The 19,591-nt window shown below is 40.2% G+C and overlaps 1 protein-coding gene across 1 annotated transcript; it reads left to right on the plus strand.

Moving 5' to 3' along the window:
• The first annotated feature begins 7,875 nt into the window (after positions 1-7,875).
• Positions 7,876-13,963, plus strand: IL12B (interleukin 12B). The gene is made up of 6 exons (XM_031597907.2): positions 7,876-7,957; positions 9,175-9,456; positions 10,352-10,469; positions 11,477-11,670; positions 12,397-12,542; positions 13,838-13,963. The coding sequence occupies exons 1-6, from the start codon at positions 7,876-7,878 to the stop codon at positions 13,961-13,963; spliced, it is 948 nt and encodes a 315-aa protein (XP_031453767.2).
• The last annotated feature ends 5,628 nt before the right edge of the window (positions 13,964-19,591 follow it).

Below are 19,591 nucleotides of genomic sequence, written 5' to 3' on the forward strand. Positions count from 1 at the left end.
TCTGAGACATTAAAGACTGGTTTGCAAAATCACAGTGCCAAAATGAATTGTTAGGGCTGCAGAAGCATAAGACAAATTGTAAGCTGTCCTTCAAATAATGTGCTGTTAAGTGGAAGGTGAGTAGTTAAAAATAGAATATTCCCAATAATTCCACAAAAAGAAATAAAACAGAATGAACCCTGAAATATAAAATATCTGGAAGACATTGTTATAACCAATTTCTTTCTGTCACTGAGGCATGCTTAACCTTTGCAGTTCTTTTCCACTGTCTCTACTTTACTTCAAGTCATTCACTGAATGCTTTATCTTAAGTGTGTGTTAAAAGCATGACATCTCCTGCTGTACAAAACCAACTCTTAGCACAAGGTAGGTTCCCACCTATCAGCAAATACCTGTTGTAATGATGTCTAATGAAATAGATGTATTTCACATGAGCAAATCAAGTAATGTCTGAAAAAAGTTAATGATTTTAAATGACCAATATAATTACAAAACCTTAGTATTACTGTTTGTCATCCCTTCAGTGTCACGATCTTGCTATATTATCCACTTTATTTTTCTTCTGCATTGGTCTTTCTTCAGCTGTGTCCAAGGAATAACTGAAGAGCAGTGTGAGAACATCAGACCATTTTCCAGGGCACACAATAGATGCTGTCTAGTAATTGCCCATGCTGAAATGATTTTCCTGCATTGAAAGATCTTAACGCCAACAGAAAATTCTTACGTATGAACTGGTGTTTGGTGAATGCAGGCTTTCCATGGATGTTCTTATGGCTTAAAATAACATAATGGACTGCATTGGATGTTGCTTTGTTACCTTCAAGTAGATACAGAGAGGCTATAGTTGTTACCTGCGGACTTGTTGATCCCTGGCTATCAGCGTGATTCTAGGTTTTAAAAGTCCATCTCACCCCATCACTAACAGTCACTGTCTCTAAAAAGTGAGAACAGATGATCTATTCTCTGATATATTTATCTATTCATCTACCTACCTTTTTCCATCCCTGTCATGTCTTAAATGAGCTGAAGTCCTTTCTAGTGTGCTAAAAGTGACAAGTAGTTTGGCAGGTTCTCTGGCCAGGTACTCAGCTAATGCATTTCTTGCCCAAGGATTTTAGCCTTGTCAGTTACTAACTTATTGTGAATGTCTGAAGAAATAATCCTATATGCAACTGTAGAATGGCAAAAACCCACAAGTGTCCTGCCTCTTTTGCACAGAAACTGCCTCAGAAACAAAAAGGGATGCTTGAAGTTAAGTCAGTTAGTTACTACGGGGTTTTTCCCTTTACTTTCTGTTTGATATGTTATTTCCCCCACCCCGGGCACTATATTCTGGCCTAAGCAATGGGGAATGGATTTCAAATAGTTACAACATCACACTCAAGAAATGAATGAAGTTCACCTAAAGTCAGCAACTTCCATCTGGTCCAGTGCTGATTGCAGCATGTCAGGTTTATCAAATGTAAATAACAGATTCATGGCGGAAGCAGCAGACTGATGTAATAGGAAGCATTGCATTACTCCACTGAAAAACAATGAACCGTCTTTGTTTGCAGACTCTGAGAGGGACTTTTATCTTTAGAGTATGAAAGATGACCGCTATCTCTGTAGTTCTGCAATGAATCTCACTTTGTACCTCTGTTCCACATGTTATGAATGACTACGAAGATTTGAAAATGTGTAGGATTGTCATAGGTGCCCAAATCCCATTGACTCCCTGGAGTCATTTCCTATAGAAATTAGAATTTGATCTTAAACCACTTCTCAAATGTCTTACCTTGTTCTGCTTTTTTATCCTCATTCATGATGGTTTTGTCTCCTTCAATTCGTTCTGTTTTTAATTTTAGCACCTATTTTTTGAGGCAGTAATTGTCTCTAAGCACAGGTTGTATGTGCAGTGTAGTCTGGAGACACGTATTGTGTGTTGAGTGTTGACTGAACAGATGTGAATTTAGTGGGGAAGAAGGCAGTAGAACTAAGAGATGAAAGCCCCTCTTCACCACTTCCCTACTTTAGCACGAGCTAGTGTGGTGCATGTATTTTATATCTATATTCAGCACTATACTGAATAATAATTAGCTCTAATCAGACGTATGTTCAGAAGTACGTTGAGTAGCAACGTTAGCGTGATAATGACCAATTAATTAGATTAAGATCTCATAATAATACTGTGCAATTTCTACACCAGAGGTAGCGGATGACCTACCAGTTTGGGGCATGAATGAGACAAACATCTTACTATCTAAGGAAAAATCCCCACCACGTGGTTAATTTTCAGAGTCCTGAGTTGAGCCAGGAGTTGGATGCAGTGATTCTTGTGGGTCCCTTCCAATTCTGAATATCCCGTGATTCTGTGATCTCAGATGTTTGATCTGGATGTATCATAATGCAAATGAACCACTGTTGTATAAAGCTTAGATTCTAATTTATTTTTTCAGTAGAAATGGAATATATTTTCCTCCTCTATTATTTCATGCTTCTATGAAGGTTTGATCTTGGTCCAGTGATTGGTTACGTGTAGTAGCATTGATTGTTAACATTAGACAGTATTTCCTGATGAAGTCACATAATTTACTGTTTAATGAATGGTATGTAAAGAACTGAATTCCCTTCTCACTGCTACTATGTTAATAATGAAATTTGAGTTAATGAAACAAACTGACATCCATGCAAAACTAGCCAGCTGCTGAAGGAAATTCCACGAGAGGAATCATACTGATGATTCAATTTATATAAATCTTCCTATTATTAATGTTACATTTATTTCCTCCTGGATTGTGATGAAATGAGTGCACCATTCCACAAAGCAAAAATCATTTGTCCTTCAAAAGAAAAGAAAACCGTTTTCAGAAAGGCCATTTATTCCAAAAAAGAGTATTTCCATCACATTATAGAAAATCAAACATAGAGTTTCCACTCTTCGATAGAGTTTCTCTCTTTCAGTGTCATAGAGAAGTAGGATAAAATAGTGAGAGATGCTGCTGTCCTCCAAATTTCCCCATAAGAATGTATGAGCTCATCATGGAAAACCAGACTGTCACCAAAAAGCATTTTCACAATCTCTGTGTTTTGATATTTAAAAAGTCCACTCTGATGGACTGTAACAAAACATCCTGTCAATGGAAGTTCCACAGATGTGTTTGTGCTCCACAGATGCCATCTAGGATTCTTGACATAAAGTCTGGATACCACATCACTCCATTCGTCCTGTAGCAATAACTGAGCAAAGGCAGTCATGTGGGCTGGAGTCATACACGTGGGCAGAACACGTACTCTGAAAATGTGTACTTCTTTACATTCATCTAATTATCCATGCTTCAGAATGGAGCAGGCATTTAAAGAGTGTCACCAGGCTGTAGTGACACAGCAGTCAAAAAAGAAAAGTCATCGTTGATATAAGCAAATGGGCAAGTTAATATGGGTTGAGAAGGAACTAGGCAACGTGTATGTAAAGATATTTGTGCACATATTTATCTGCTCAGTGACTGACTCTCAAGTTATCCCAGTCAGTGCTGGCCTGCATCAAACTTGAGTGCTATCATAGAAGGAAGTTTTGGAGATGGTATTAAATGGGAATAAATTGTTGCCTAACCTTGACAGAGCCTGGAATCTTTCTCATTTATGATAGCTGTCCTAAGCACATCATGGAAGCTGCAGTTAGAACAGGATGAGACTAAGGGGAAACAGACTTCACTTTTCACCTCTCAGGCCTGGCTCCTGGATGCTACTGCACAAAGCACACTCCGTGTTCATCCTGTAGTCTTGGTCTCCTGATGCTGTGGAAGAGGCTTCAGAGCACAGTGAGGCTTCCTCTCAGCCCTTGTTACAGTTTCTTCTGGAAGGAGCAGCAGATGAATGGGAATGTGGTGCACAGCCCACTCTTACTCTGACAGGTAGCTCAAAAATAGTCATTGTACAATTTTGCCTCCTGCAACAGTTTGAATATCCTTCATTTGTTTTTGCCCCAACTGCTTCTGTCATGTCTTTCTCAACTTGCTTCCTCAGACTGACATTTTCTCCTTTTGAACAGCTGAAACAACAGTGTCTGCATGGATCCCCTTTGGCAAAATGGCCTCAGTAACAACAGCTGTTAAGACAAGAGCGAGAATATAAACAGCATCTGGGAATGGAGAACCCAAAGCTGGATGAAAATGCAGTTGTCCTAGATGGCCATTTAAGAGAGGGAGACAAGAATCAGCTAGATTAATAACCAGGTAATTACAAAGAGGCTTTGAAAGGAAGAAATCAGCTCAAAAAGAAACATGAACTAATTAAAAATCTGAGATATTGGCAACAAAGATCATGGAATGAAAGCAGATCAGCCATGACCTGGCTCAGTGCTGCCCCAAATAACTGCACTGGGATCATGGCCTCTGCCAAGGCCTGACAGAGCATCCACTCCTTCAGGGACTGCGAGCAGCCTGCCTTCCAGCTAGTGGAGTGCTGGTATAGGAAATAACACACAGGGACAAACATTTTGGGAATGCTTATGTGACATCACGAGTTGCTTTCTCACCAATGTGCCTTAGCACATTGCAGCAAGCAACACAGGTACTAAGGGCTAGAGAACCCAGGAGATAAGAATGCAAGCATGCTCCCAAAGATGTTACATGTTTGTCATCCACGCTTCCTTCCAGCGTGTATATGTGTGTGTGATCATGTGTACATGGAGGGGAGTGAGGGGGTAGGGGCTAGAGCTTTTTGAGACAGGTTTTGGAAGGATGGAAGCATGTAGATATTAAACAACATCCTTGAAGTGTCTAGTACTCTGAAATATGTTGTATTATCAATGTGATTTTGAACGTGGTTCGTTGGTTGCTGGCCAATTCTGCTCCAAGAATAAATCAATAAACAGCTTTGATCCACATTCAGGACAGTCTGTGTGAATGGAGCAAGCCTGGCTGAGAAAGTGGCACTCGTATTCTGTGAGGAAAAAAAGTCTGAGGCTGAGATTTGGGTAACAGGTTAGAGACACTGGGCTCTGCAGGGAAGTTGTGAGGCCCATCAGAGTGTACCACTGCAATGCTGTAGTTATGTGCTTTGTCAGATGAGAGGGAGTTCAAGTTCCTCTGTCAAAGGTGTATGTGATCTCTCGGAGTTTCTTTGAAGAGGATAGGTAAGGAAAGGAAAGGATTCCACTAGCATCATTGTGTGAAGCTTCTGGCACAGTTAATACAAAGTCCTGAAAACACCCTCACCAAATCAGGGCTTGCCACCCTCCATGCTATTGTGCTTTCCAGCTGTGTGACAGTGAGCAGGAACTAAAGCATTTAAGTTGAATTTCAATCCATTGTTGTATCTTTGTAAGCAATGTATTTCTTCTTGTCTGTAACTTGTTAGTCCCACCATTTAGGTTTGGCACTGGGCTGGAAGAAAACTCAGTTTTGGTTGGTCTGACAAACAAAGTGAACTGTTTTGGTTGTTTGTTTGTTTGTTTAATTTCACAGATAAATAATAGAAACGTTTTTCCTCATCTTCAAAGTAGCTGTTATGTGTCGAGCTCTTCTTATGCTTTAGTGCGTATCTAAGAGGAATATCAATTTACAAAGGAAAAAAAAGATTTTATATAAAAATTGCCAACCTTAAAAATCGTCTCAATGGCAATTTCACGTTTTTCTCTCTGAGCTACAAATATTCGTTTATATTTTGGTTGACCTAAGTCTCCATTTTAAGAATAAATACAATTCTGAAGCAGCAATTAAAAATCGGTGTTCCCTACCTCTGGTGCTGACCGAAGTGGTAGCTGGAATTTTAATTCATGTGATGATCTCTTTAGTGTTTGCCAGGTAGTAAAAGATGTAGTTTATCTAACTTTCTCTTTCACTCTTCATAATATTTTTCCCATCAGACGGTTTTGGAAGTTTATTTAGTGTGTATTTACTCTTCCCCAGATGATGAGATGAGACAGAAAATCAAGTAGGAAAGGAAATGCCTCTGGCATGCCATAAAGGTCACTGTAACAATCTCATAATCTCATTTCCTCTTTAAAGTTTACCTGGGAGTCCCAAACTTTTTTTTTTCATGCCTTAGCTCTGCCACTATGTAAAAAAGGAACTCAAGCCCCATGTTGCAATTCTGTGGTATTGCGGTGAAACGGAGCATCCCTTTCAGAGTTTACAAGTGTTTATAAGGCGGCCGGCGCTCTGCTTCCTTCAGATCACAGAACCAACCTGTCCAGCAACTTCAGCACCCGGCAGCGCAGGAAAAGGTACGAATTCCTTTCTTCTCTACCAGCAGGGCTGCACAAGTCTGGCGGCTGCTGACTGCACGGGAAAATACCAACAGCTCTACAGATCAGTGCTTTGGGTGTCCTTAAATACTTCTCATGCTGTTTTTCTCGTAGCGGTATTTATATGTTTACGTGCCTGAAGTAAAAGGCACACTGTGTGTACGTGCATAGCTAACAGAATTGCCACCTAACTAACAGAATAGCTACGTTATAACGATCTTTTATAGGTTACCATATTCACGTTACTGGGCTGTGTGCTTAGATAAAGATATATTAATGATTAAACTGTTGGTTTTTTAAAAAAAAAAATGCATCCCCCTTGAGCTGGCCCTGCCCTGAGCTGGGACCTGCAGAAGTGCTGTCTGACACGAACCCCCCTGTGATGCTCAGTGAAGGAATCTGTGCTGATTTCTGGCAGCTTACGGCCTGGATCTCACGGAGCACATGGAGCTGGCACGCCATTCTCACCTATGAAGTGCTCAGGCATCTGCACTGATTAATGATGTCCTGAAACACTCTGTTTATGATTAATTTTTCAAGACAACTGTGAGTTAGGAAGAGGTGGATAAATTTTCCATGGGAGTTTTTAACTTTTTTTCAATGGAAACCCAAATTGTGAAGCTTCTTCCTAAAATTGGATGAAGCTTTTTTATTTGAAAGCTCTAAATTTTGATGGTGATATTGAAAAGAAAGCTCTTTGTATTCCCTTCTCCTCTCTCCAAGTTTTTAATCAATACTTCAGGTATCAGCTTTAAGAAGCACAGTGATGAATGCCATGTGGCTGTGAGAGAAATGAGTATCTTTGAGAAAGAGACAAAACGTGGTTTTTGTTCACAAATTACAGATAATCCTGTCTACAGGGAGCTAAGAGTGTTTGCCTTCTCACAAAACCATATCACTGTATTTTGAATTCAGGACAAAGTATTTTACATGAGATTCAGAAAATAAATATTGTATCATGTTTATCTATTAAGCATATCTACTACATATTGAATATGCACTTATATAGGGGGTACGTGAGGAGTCAGGAGCAGCTGCTGCCCCCCTTCCCCTCCTCTTTATCTAGTGAGGATGTATCAAGCTTTAGCCCAATATGAACTATGAATTTTATGTACATAATTTTATGTAGTATGAGTTTTTATATAGGACCATTGGCACATATCCAAAAGCATTGTAGGACTGGAATTTATGTTCATCGATCCTTTGATTCAGTGCCTTATTCTGTAAGAAGCTTCACTAGCATCAGTAGAGTTTCTCTTGCTCAAGGAAAGTTTGACTCAGGGATCTGGGAATGCTTCTGAGCCCTTGGCCAGATAAAGGTCGGAAATTAGACCTAATGACAGGTCTAGTTCTTCAACTAGCTCACTTGACCAGATAAAGGTCAAGACCTGTGCACACAGTTGCCTCCAAGTGCCATGATTTCTTCTCTCATACTGGTTTGTGATATGAATAACTAGCAGATCAACATCTTGCCTCAAACTGCAGTGCATGCCTGCTATGCAATTTTGATGTAGTATAAGAATTGTTAGAATGGGAGGATGTTTCTTAGTTCACTGGAACTGAATCTGTCGTCTTATCCAGCACTGAGCTCGATTACAACACACACTGAACAATCCTAAATGAAGTAATATATTTTTTACCTACAGATGTCTCACCTGCTATTTGCCTTACTTTCATTACTTTCCTTTGCTGCCCTTCTGGAAGCACAGTGGAAACTTAGAGAGAATGGTAAGAAATCTGTTTCTTGAAGTCTTGAGAATACACTTCTTTATCTTTGTGTTTGAACTCTAAGAAATTGACTTCGTCTGTCCTTCAAAAATCCATCAGTAGTTTTGCTAAGCCTCCAACCTTCCTGGAGTTGCATGTTTCAAGCATTTGACATGGATTTCTTGGTGTTTCTTCTCTGTAGTAAAGTCTTGAAGCTGTCATTTTGCTAGTGCAGTGTCCTGGTGTAAATGTTTCATGGCTCGCTGGATCTCTGGTTTCCTGCTTGCTGTGGTGTTGGCACCATGAGAGACAAATCCCCTTTTGTATGTAAAAAGCTCCTTCTTGTATGTAGAAAGTCTCTGACAGCACTAAATGTGACTGGGGAGCCTCTGACAGTGGTAGAATACCTGAGCAGTAGCAGTTAAATTTGAGAACTGTAGTCACACAGAAGTGTAGGTGAAGTCAGCCAACCTGACCACTACTTCACTTCCTACATGAAACCATAGCAAACAGACAAGATAATGCTCTTTCAATGGAATATTTCCAAAACATTTTGTTAGGTGGTGTGTCTGGTAATTTGGAAAGACCAGCAGGGCACTGCAGAGCTACAAGATGGCATTTAGAAGACTGCATGCCCCTGTTGTAGTCCACTTATGTCTGCTGTAACTCAGAGCTCTTCTGTCTCTCAATAATTGCTCCTTTTAGACCAGAGTGATAGGAGTACAGATTGATCCCTCTAGAAAATGGAAAACATTAGCTACAGACAAATGCAAACCACTTACCTAGAGCTGCCCTCCTTCCCATTGCTCACACACAAATCTTTACCACTGAGGAGGTCCTGTCACAGAGCCAAACACCATAGAACTGAGGGCTGGCACATGGCATTCTGTGAGTGAAAGCCAAGGGCCATGATTATCCAGACTCACTGTGTCCTGGCATCCTCATCTTTAAAAGAAAGGTTCCTGCCTCCTCCCATGGTTAAGAATCACTGTAAGATTTTCTGGGACCCAAGGAAAAAAAGCGTTTTATCCAATTAAAATGTCATGCCTACTGGTCGGTGGGTTCTAGATGCATTGTAAATTTAACGTAAAGTCCTTGTAGTGAAGATGTCCAGATGACTGAAGAAAGAGATTTGGTAGCAGTCTTCCTAGAAAGCAGAGCTGAAAAAATGTCTCAATTCAGCCTTCATACCGTTCATTCTGGTTGGTGTAACATGTCTTTCTCTGCAATATCTGAAGTGTATGTCATAGAATCTGAGTGGAGCGATGAGACACCAGCTAAAAAAGTGAAGCTCACCTGTAACACATCTGATGAAACACTGCCAGTTTACTGGAAAAAGGAAACAGAACTGAAAGGAACTGGAAAGACTCTGATCGCCGAAGTGAAGGAGTTCCCGGATGCTGGCAACTACACCTGTCTGTCAGCTAAGACACACGAGATTATCAGCTACAATTTCTTCCTCATAACTAAAGTAGACTCCAATGGGCAAATGATACGGTCGATTCTGAAAAGCTATAAAGGTACAGTCACAGCATGATGTGATGATGTATTGTGGTCAGTTTTGTGCGTTGCACTTTTGTGAAGACTAGAGGGAGCTCTGCAGAAATGTTTGAGAACTGTACACCTGACATCAGCCATCTCCAAACACTTCCACAGTGAAAGGGAGATGATGACAGTGTGTGTGTAGTGCGACTGATGAGCAGAACATGAATCTGCTGTGGAATTAATTTAGACTTGTAGATGGAGTGATGATAGGAACAACTAGACTGGTATAGAAAATAAGGGATACTATCAGTACTACACCACTGCTTTTCTGGTAGGATTTGTTTTGCCTCCATCTCGCAGACGCAGCACTCAGGAGAGTGCTCTGCCTCTAAGTAATGTGTCCTTGCAAAGCCAGGGCTGGAAGATTTGTCAGAATCAGGGATTGATCAAGATTTTAAGTACTGCCATTTGAGCTTCTCCATTCATTATTAATTCACTAGGACAAATCTGTGATATTTTGCATTTTTGCAATGCAGCTTACTCAGCTTGCAGTCCCTTACTCTGGAACATAGGAACACAGGAACTTCCAAGGCTGGAAGGTTTTCCAGCTGAATAGGTATACTCTTTCTCTACAAAAAGGACCAATGGATTTGTCTAAATAAGTCCCTTACTGACAGGTCTCTGCAGCATGTTAGTGTGTTCTAGCTCCTGCCAACTGCTGTGTAGATATGGTTAATGTGGTGTTGTATAGGCCTCCAACTGTTCTTTTTCAGTAGAGGTAGCTGCCCAGTGGGCAGCAGGAAGCTGTGTCTGCCTGCATACCCACCTGCCGAAGGAGACTGGAATTTACTGAACTACTGTTTTCTCTCTGTTTTGATCACTTTGTCAAAAAAAGTAAATAAATTGCATTTTCTTTCTTTGTCCATCTAGAGCCAAGCAAGACGTTCTTAAAATGTGAGGCAAAGAACTACTCTGGAATTTTCACATGTTCATGGATGACAGAAAATGAGAGTCCAAGCGTGAAGTTCACAATCAGGAGCCTAAAAGGGTAAAAGCTTGTACTTTCCTTAAACACTTCATAGTACAGCCAGAAGAGCCCTTGGTGCTTGTGTAGGAGATGCTGCACTGTGAGCTCTTGAGGGCACATGGAAGGGGAGGAATCCTGCTTTCAGAATCTGAACATCTGCAAAATATTTTGAGCGTTCGTTGGAATTGGTTTTAATAAGAGCATTGAAATCACTCTCAAATTAATACAGATTTGAAAATGGAACAACCCCCACCAGATTGTTACAGCTGCTACACTTAAGCAATAGCAAAAGCAGCAGTTCGTGCAGGGAAGAGAGAGGAAGTTGAGCCAAAAGCAGAAACAATCATAGCACTGAGTCTCATCAGATCCAGTGGAATTGAAGGAGTGGGAGGCTGCACCCACGACAAAAGCCACACGTCCATGGCCAAGTCTCTGTTGAGGAACACTGCAGGAACCTGCAAGGGAAATGTGTGAGGGGAACCTTGGGGGAATTTCCTACCTCCCACCACTCTTGAGGGTTTCTCCAAAACATGGAGTGCCTGGGCAAAGGTCATTTGAGTTTGTTAGAGAGGAAAAAAACTGCAAAATATTTTATTTTGTTGAATGTAAATGTAGACGAAGGCTCTCGTCATCTATTAAAGGTTGCATTTTTTTGTTAGTTCCCAACTGAATGGTTTAACCATGCCTTGCTTGTTCCAGCGAGGTTTTGGAAAGGTCTGAGGAACAAAGTTAGATACCACAGCTTGTCATGGAGCAGTGGTCTTTAGAAATGAAGTTATCCCTTTTTATATTTAAACACAAATTTCTTCTGCTAAGCAGAAGTTGGGATGGACTTTTGTTATTTTATTAATATATTATATAGTTACTAAATAGGTAAGAACACACTGAATTGCTTCTGCTGTTCCTTAAGTGCAGACATAGCACGATATACACAAGACCAAACATCATCTTACCAATTAAAGTGGTATAATTACGGCAACAAAATTCTCAGAACAAACCGGTATTTTTTTTTTCTGTTGTATTTTCAGCTCTCAAGGAGATGTAACCTGCAGCAGCCCTGTGGCTCACACTGAAAAATCTGTGACTGAATACACTGCCCAGTGCCAGAAGGAAAACTACTGTCCGTTTGCCGAAGAGCACCAGCCGACTGAGATGTTCCTGGAGGTCATTGATGAGGTGGAATATGAGAACTACACTAGCAGCTTCTTCATCAGAGATATCAGTGAGTAGACCAGAAATCATCATTAGTTCTTAGCCTTATTCTTGCTGCAGGCAGTGGAACTAGCAATGGTAATTGACCAAACCAAGCTTGGGAATCCCTGCTCTGTTCTACTGTAAATCTGTATCCTGCCCCCAGTTACAGGAACAGGGGGAAACGAATCATAGCAGCAGTCTGGAAGAAGATGAGGAAGTGAAGAAGCAACGTATCCATAGCTTGTGACCTCCAAGCCTCTCTCTCCCACATCTGCCAGAAGTTTCTGTAACCTTCTCTATTACATAGATGTGTTTTGGAAGGGGCATGTGGGGGAAGCCAGAGAATAGCCAATAACCCAGCAGGCTATTCTTTGAGAACTGCAGATTTACTCAGATAATGGTTAAGGTCAGGTATGTCTCACTCCTGATCCATTCTTACAGATGGACAAAAACATGTTTTGCTCAGTGCCCTCACAGTCAGCAGGGGGTGAAGATAACCATCTGTCTCTAACAGAGCTTCCTAGAGCTCTCCAGGCAAAAAAAAAACCCTGAAGGATCTTACCCAGAGAGGCTGTGGGAATGTTGTTAATTTTCCATGAAAGCATACAGTGCAGTTCTTATGCACCATGCCAACTCCTGTCATAATTTAATAGAGGTTCCAACAGCCAGTTCATGTAAAACTGTCAGCAGTAGTACACCAACGTGATCTTATGCTGCTAATGTGTATTAATACCTTCTATATTTTCTCTTGCAGTAAAGCCAGACCCACCTCAATGTCAGTATGCAAGCACAAATGGAACAGTGACCTGGACATATCCCAGAACCTGGAGCACACCAAAGTCCTACTTCCCTTTGACTTTCAGGGTCAAAGTTGAAAGCATGAAGAAATACAGAAGCAAGGTAGAAATGCAACATTTGATGTGTGATTTTCCTGTTTTAACAGACAGTGTAAATAAAAGCTTAGAGCACATGAATTGTGGACTAGAATTAAAATAAAATAAAAATGCTGCTGAGCCCCAAATGTAGAAAGGTTCTGTTTTGGAAGACAGTGACCTCCTTTTCAGTTCTGTGAGCAGTAAGATTCAACCTAGGGTGGATGAAACCTGATGTAAGTTGGGAGATAAAATCAAGTCCAGTATTGCATAGCCAATGCTAGCGTGAGATAAGTATCGACTAACTCATTAGTAGACTATGTGGGTCCTAATGTGGGAAAATCCCAATTTCCAAATCCATAGGTCTAGGATCTGCTGCAGTGAGTTCCTTGTATGTCATTTGTACCTGGCTAGCTCAGACTTTATGTGTGAATTGTCAAATAAGGCATCAATGACTCATTTAGTAGCATTTCTGTGGATACTAGTGAAGACTGAAGTCTTTGCCTCTCATATTCCTGTTATTAGTTAATTGTCAACGAATTGTTAACCCTAATATTGCTAATCCATTTTAGCTTGAAATAATGAGATTACTTTGCTTCCGGTGTTAATGCTTATGGGTACACTAAAGGGCACACAGCAGCAGTAGAGTGATTTGTCTTGGTAGTCAAAGAAATCAACAGGAGAAGTAGAAAGAAATACACAGAGCAACTGACCATAGTGCAGGTCCTTCGCTGCTCTCCTTGGTCCAGAAGTCAGAAAATTAACAAATGTGATCATTACGGTCTGAAATCCAGTTAAACCAAGGACACAAAAGGATATTTATATGTGAAAAATAATAAGCAAGCCTTTACCAGCAGATGGGGCCATTCACCTAGTAGTGATTCCTTGATATTGGTAGGGCTGTGTTATGCAATCCCATAGAGAAACTGGCAGATCTACAGAGCATTTCTTGTATTAGCCAAAAGTCTTCAGACTTCTGGCAACTTCTGCCTTTTAGGGTTCCCTGTTTGAGGAAAAAGAGGGGAAAAAAAGAGAGAGAGAAAAAAAAAGAAAGATAAACAAATGAGCCCTCTGATTTTATGACAGTTTGAGCTTGGGGTTCGGATTGCTTTACATCATTAACTTCAATGGGAGTCATAGTTTGTTTCCACTGAGTTTAAGGTTCTTACAACCGTTCATGACTTCGACATGTGTGAGAGAGGATTGGTGCCTTTGGAACAACAGACCACCAGTGTTTTCTGCAGTTACACATGCTTGGTGCTGTCTGTCTGGCACTTTATGCTCTGCTTGACCCTTACTGATGGAGCTGTGCCCTGTTCACAGGTTTATGATGCTGATGAGCAGTCTATTCAGATTCCAAAGACTGGGCCAAAAGACAAGATCTTTGTGCAGGCCAGGGATCGCTATTACAACTCATCCTGGAGTGAGTGGTCTACACTTTGCAGGTAAGACTCCAAGAGCCTTCTGCTGGTGGAGCAGAGGGCCAAAGCTGGACAGGTCCCAGCCCTCATAAGTTGAAGCCAAATTCTCAGTCCCTGGCTGACTGGGGAACTCCTGAGCCTGGCATCGTCTGCCTCTGAGTCCTTTAGAAAGATCAGTGGTGCTTCATGAGATCACTAAGACCAGCACAGCTTTATTGAGAAACTGACTAAAAACGTAGGTCTGAGGAAAATGAAGATAATTCTTATGTAATTGCCTTTCATTTATTTTACAGATAAACACCAAGAGATTGGTGTAATGCTCCTCAAGAAAGCAAAGGATGGATTAAGACAAGAAAATATGCTAATTAGAAGAAAAATCTGCATGTGAGATTATTAAGAAGCCACGCCTTAACCTTTTTTTTCCATAGTAGAATAGTATGATCCTGATTCTGACAGATCTTTTAAATTCCCCAGATTTGAGTAACACCACTAGCACACATCATGTTATATTAACATGTATGGTATTTTGATACATTCCTGTCAGCTATTATTGTTGGTTCCATGTACTTTTTTACTGCATTTATTTATTGATCTATTTATTATTTACTTGATATGAATTGCAGTGTCCGTCGATGGCAGCTGCTAGTCAGGATGTTTCATGTGTTAACTTATAGAGAATGTAACTTATTGAAAGAACTATTTATTAATTATTTGATTGTTAAATTATATAATTACATTCATATTTATTATTTATTTATTTATTTATTTATTTATTTGAAATATATCAGCACAGAAAGCCTTGGCTGCATGAGGCAGCTCTGTATCATACATCTGGGCTATCTTCATCTTCCAGTCTGACAGTTAATATTTTAAAAGAAGGAACTGCAGACTCAGAGTCCTGGTAATGTTAACTGCTGCACATTTTCAGCTGTTTGTGGTCAACACTGTGCATCGTAGGCAGCTGAAATTATTTAATAGTTCAACTGCTGTGTATCTGATATTTCAGAGAGCAATTGAGAACTGATTTTATATGTGAATTTTAAGCCTGTATTTAAAGTTAGAATTTTAGAATATGGATTTTCATAGATCATTTTGAAGATATTTCTCTAGCACTGCCAGAAGTGCTATTGTGTCTTCACACAACCTTAGGAAAAGAATAAAATCCTAATTCTGAACTGCTTACAGTGTAAGTGCCCAGGTCTGGAAAAAAAAGCACAAGCATGTGTTGAAGCCCCTAGTTTTTTTTTGTCAAACCACCTAAGTTGTGGCTTTCAGGAGGACAAAATGCTTCAAAATATCTTTGAGGGCTTGGGCCTTTGTCCTTGATACAAGATCAGTGGAATTAAAAGAGTCCTTAATTGTGACCATGCTTCCTTTTTCTTCCAGTTTTAGAAATGGGTGGTGATTTAAGTATTTAAACATTGAAACATAGGAAGTATCTGATATTTCAGAAAACCATTGCTAATCTATCCACAAGTGTTTGTTGTTACTCTATTATTTAAGTATTGATATTTATTTATTATATTATTATTTATTGCTATTGCATATGATTCTTATTTCTGCTGTAAACGCAACTTAGTTCACGACATGCTTGTTTTATAAAGGAGCTAATAAACACATCTGAAAAAGCACTGATTTACCTGTGATCTTTAAAGATGAACAGTTAATATCACATTAATATTACTTTTCAAATGGAAAATTTTGTTCTACTTCTGAGGCAACATCTGCAGAGAAGTGTTATATCTTTTCCTATATGAATTGCCTTATGGTACCACATCAGTGGCCTGTAGAATTGTCCAGGACAACACCAAAAGGTGATGTCTTAGCAGTCACTTCTGCAGGCTGACAAGTGATTGCATCTCTTGCAGACTGAGGGTACACTGAAATTCCCTGTCCTTTGTGGTCAGAAGGACTTTAGCTCCAATCCAGCTGACCATATATCTTGATGTCCTTGAGATTTCTCTCTAATACTGTGCTACAGTGCAACAGTAGTGGGGCCTTCCTGTTCTTCAGATGCCTGAAGCATTCTTGGTACCAATCACTGAAGCCTCTTATTAACTTTGATTCACTCTGGTTTTCATTCAGACAAAAGAGAATACACCTTTCTGTGCCATGATCTCGTCAGGTGAAAGAAGCTTCCCCTACAGGAAGCATTCCTGGCATAGATCACAAGGTGATGTGGAGCCCATAGAGAGGCAAAGAATTGTCTAAGATTCTTCAGAAAACCAACAAAGCACAGCTTGGGACTGCCATTGCTTCTGCAGAAAGCAAGTTACGTGTATGCTGGCTGCTCTCTGAATCCAAGTTGGCTTCAGTCCTTGGCTATCCATTCCCTGGAGCCTGCTGCACCTCTCTGAATGCCTGCTCTTGGACTTCTCAGGCAGTTTCCCATCTCAGAGAAGCTCAATGATTTGTATTATATTGTGTTAATATCATACCACGAATTTTCACTAGCATGGCTCTGTACACTGGAGATCATTACCTAACACACTCCATCTGCTCAAGGAAATATCAACTGATGTCAGTTCATCTTCATACTTCCCTTTCTTAATCCCTCTCCTCACTGAGATGCAAATAATCTCAAAAACCTTCATTATACAATTCGTTGGACTGTACAATGCTCACAACCACCCCCCAAAAACTTCGTACTGTTGCAGAACTAAAATCCAGATGGAAATAAGTTCATTCCTGAGGGTCTCATGGTCCAACAGGATCCCACGAGGTCCTCTGCGAGACCCCTGCTTCCGTGGTGACCGCCTTTCTCTGGGCACGGGCAGCTCCTCCTGCTTTCTACTCGTGCTCATCATTCAACACGAGACTTTAGATTTTACCTACCACACCTCAATAAATTTGCACTGAACAGAGACTGACTAATTCCCTGCAGGGATTTTTGTGGGTGCTCCTCATCCTGAAGAATGTTTTACAAATAGTTGGCGTACTTAATGAGGCACTAATAGATTGCAGTAGGATCTTGCTATCCTCTATTTGCTTCAGTGATCAGAGCTGGGTAAGCAGGCACTTGCTGACATCAGAAGGAAAAATGGCTTATATTTAATTAGGGGTTCTATGAGAGAATGCATGTTAAGATTTCAGGTCCAAATGCTTCATATACAGAATCACAGAATCACAGAATCACTAAGGTTGGAAAAGACCTATAAGATCATCCAGTCCAACCATCCACCTACAACCATCAACCATACACCCCTCCTTCCGTGCTGACCTTCACCTTTTCTCTCTTTGTGAGTTGTACCTTCTCTTTTATGAAAACTATAGTATTTTTAATGAAAGCAAAATCAATCTGTGTCCTCTCTCTCAACATTTCTGGAAGAAACTTTCTCTCAAGTATTTCAGATTAAATTTCTGTCACACCAAAGTCAGTTGAAGTGCAAAACATCTGGAAATTGCATCTTAAAATGCAAAACAAAAGGCAATAGTAATGTGCAGTAAAGGCAGAAGGCATAAAGAAGAACAATAATGATCAGCTCTTTGCAAACTGTTGGTTTGTTAGATTTTATTTTTATTTTTCTAAAATAATATATGAAATGTTCAGTTGGGATCTGTCCCAGCTTGATAACTGCAATTTTGCAGAAGGAATCTTTTGTTATTTGTTAAGATGTGGAAAATGGGGAACTCACTTTCCTTCAGGCAAATACCCAACTGTTTTGGCACAGTTTGATGCTGTTACATCACTTGATTTTCATGCCTTCAATTGAGCAAGAATTTAATATCTTAATTGATTGCACATGGGTGGACAACCCTAACCACCCCCACACAAAAAAACTGGAGGAGTTTGTGAACTAGGTTAAGTATAAACATGCAGTGGAATCACTCAGTCAGAATCCTCGCTCTTGACAATTTCAGTATCTACCCCAGCTTGTACATTCTTCCCAGATGTACGTGGCTGCATGAGTACCTTTTTAGCTATGCCATGCATCATTGTTTTCAGCGCTGTTGATGTCAACCAGAGTAAGGCACTCCATCATATGAATGAGCATAAGCTACTGTACATCAATACCTTCTGGAATGCAGCCAGATAACATCCTCCCATGCAAAATAAAGCAGGCACTTAACTAATGACCTGCTGCAGCAGCATAGTTGGCATCACCTTTTGGCTCCATTTGAAGCTCTGAAAACAAAAGCAATATTTGAATGACTGTGACACATTATCACTCTCAGAAAAGCATGCACTAGGTGTTTTGTCTTTATCAGATGTAACAGGTCCATTAAAGCAAATAAACATTAACTCAGTAAGTAATTACTTTTTGTTCTTCAAAATAACAACTTGGAGTGGTGAGAGGTTGGGAGAAGACAGTCATAAAAGTAAAAACTACCAGAGGACCCTAGTAATATGCATATATTTAAAGCAGTAATTCCTATTCAGAGTTTCCTAATCATCCATCTCCAGAAAGCAGAAATAACCAAATAGACCTGAAGATGTGTTTTTCAGCCAATAAAATTGTGTTTTTCAAGTATCTAAAATCAATCCAACTTGCTACTCTATTTCATGTCTGCTTTGTCAAGTCAAGAAATGCTACCTCATTAGGACAAATATAAGCAGCTGACTGCCAGCAACAGCTCACATTCACCTTCAAGAATCACAGAGCCAGCTTAGGTTGGAATGGAGCACTGGAGATCACCTGGTTCTACACATCTCCACCCTACCACCAAACCATGGCCAATCTCTTTGGGCAATCTATTCCAATGTTTGACTACTCTCATTATGAAATTTGTTTTCATCACATCTAATTGGAATTTCTCTTGCTGCAATTTGCAGTATTCTCTCTCTTCCTTTCATTGTGTACCTCCAAGAAGAGCTGGTCTTCTCTGTACCCCAACCCTGCAGAACAGCTGAAGACAGCAATAGGATTTACCTTCTCACATTTGCTAGAATTGCCCCGTATTCCAGTGTCTTTTGTGTGCCAGCCATGTACACAGTCCTCCACATGCAGCCTTATAAGTGCTTAACAGGGAAAAATAATGATTTGTTTTGATGTGATAATGGCATCATTAGCAAGACAGCCAAGTATGTGGGGTCAGATGATGTTGCTGTAGGGGCAAACCATTGACTCATGCTCAGCTTGTCTACCACAAGAAGAACGACGCCATATTCTCCCCTCAATCTTCTGCTGAGCATTCTTGGAGGCAGCATGTTGACCTAGATGAACATGTGGCCTGCCTGGGGATGACAGGTTTCAGGTTGTCAGACCAGCTCTGCTGAAAGACTGTGAAGGCAAACAAGTGCCTGCAAGTTTGGACAGAAAAGTGCCTCAAATGAGGTATGTTTTCAGCGGACTGGTACATATTTTCTCCAATTTGCTGATATGAATTCTTCCCATTCTTGAAGTTATGCATATGGATACTATGGTATCTTGGTAATCTTTTAAATCAGACTTGTAATAAATGCTGTGTGACATTAATTTTACAGAATTTTGAGATTTTGAGTCAGTGTATTACCTTGCTGCAGAAAGTGAAACAAAATATTGCTTTCTATGTATGGCATTTTCCTCCTAAATCTTCCAGATAGATCTGATATTTCAAAATGCACAGAACTCCAGAACTTTGACTCCCTGCCATGCCCACTTCCAGCATTCAGCCTCTCACACTCTTCAGTCACAGCTTCTCGTCAGAACTGTCTTTCTCCCATCTCATCATTGGT

Source organism: Phasianus colchicus, chromosome 15 (assembly GCF_987193195.1).
Source record: "Phasianus colchicus chromosome 15, bPhaCol1.hap1.1, whole genome shotgun sequence".
Taxonomy (NCBI): domain Eukaryota; kingdom Metazoa; phylum Chordata; class Aves; order Galliformes; family Phasianidae; genus Phasianus; species Phasianus colchicus.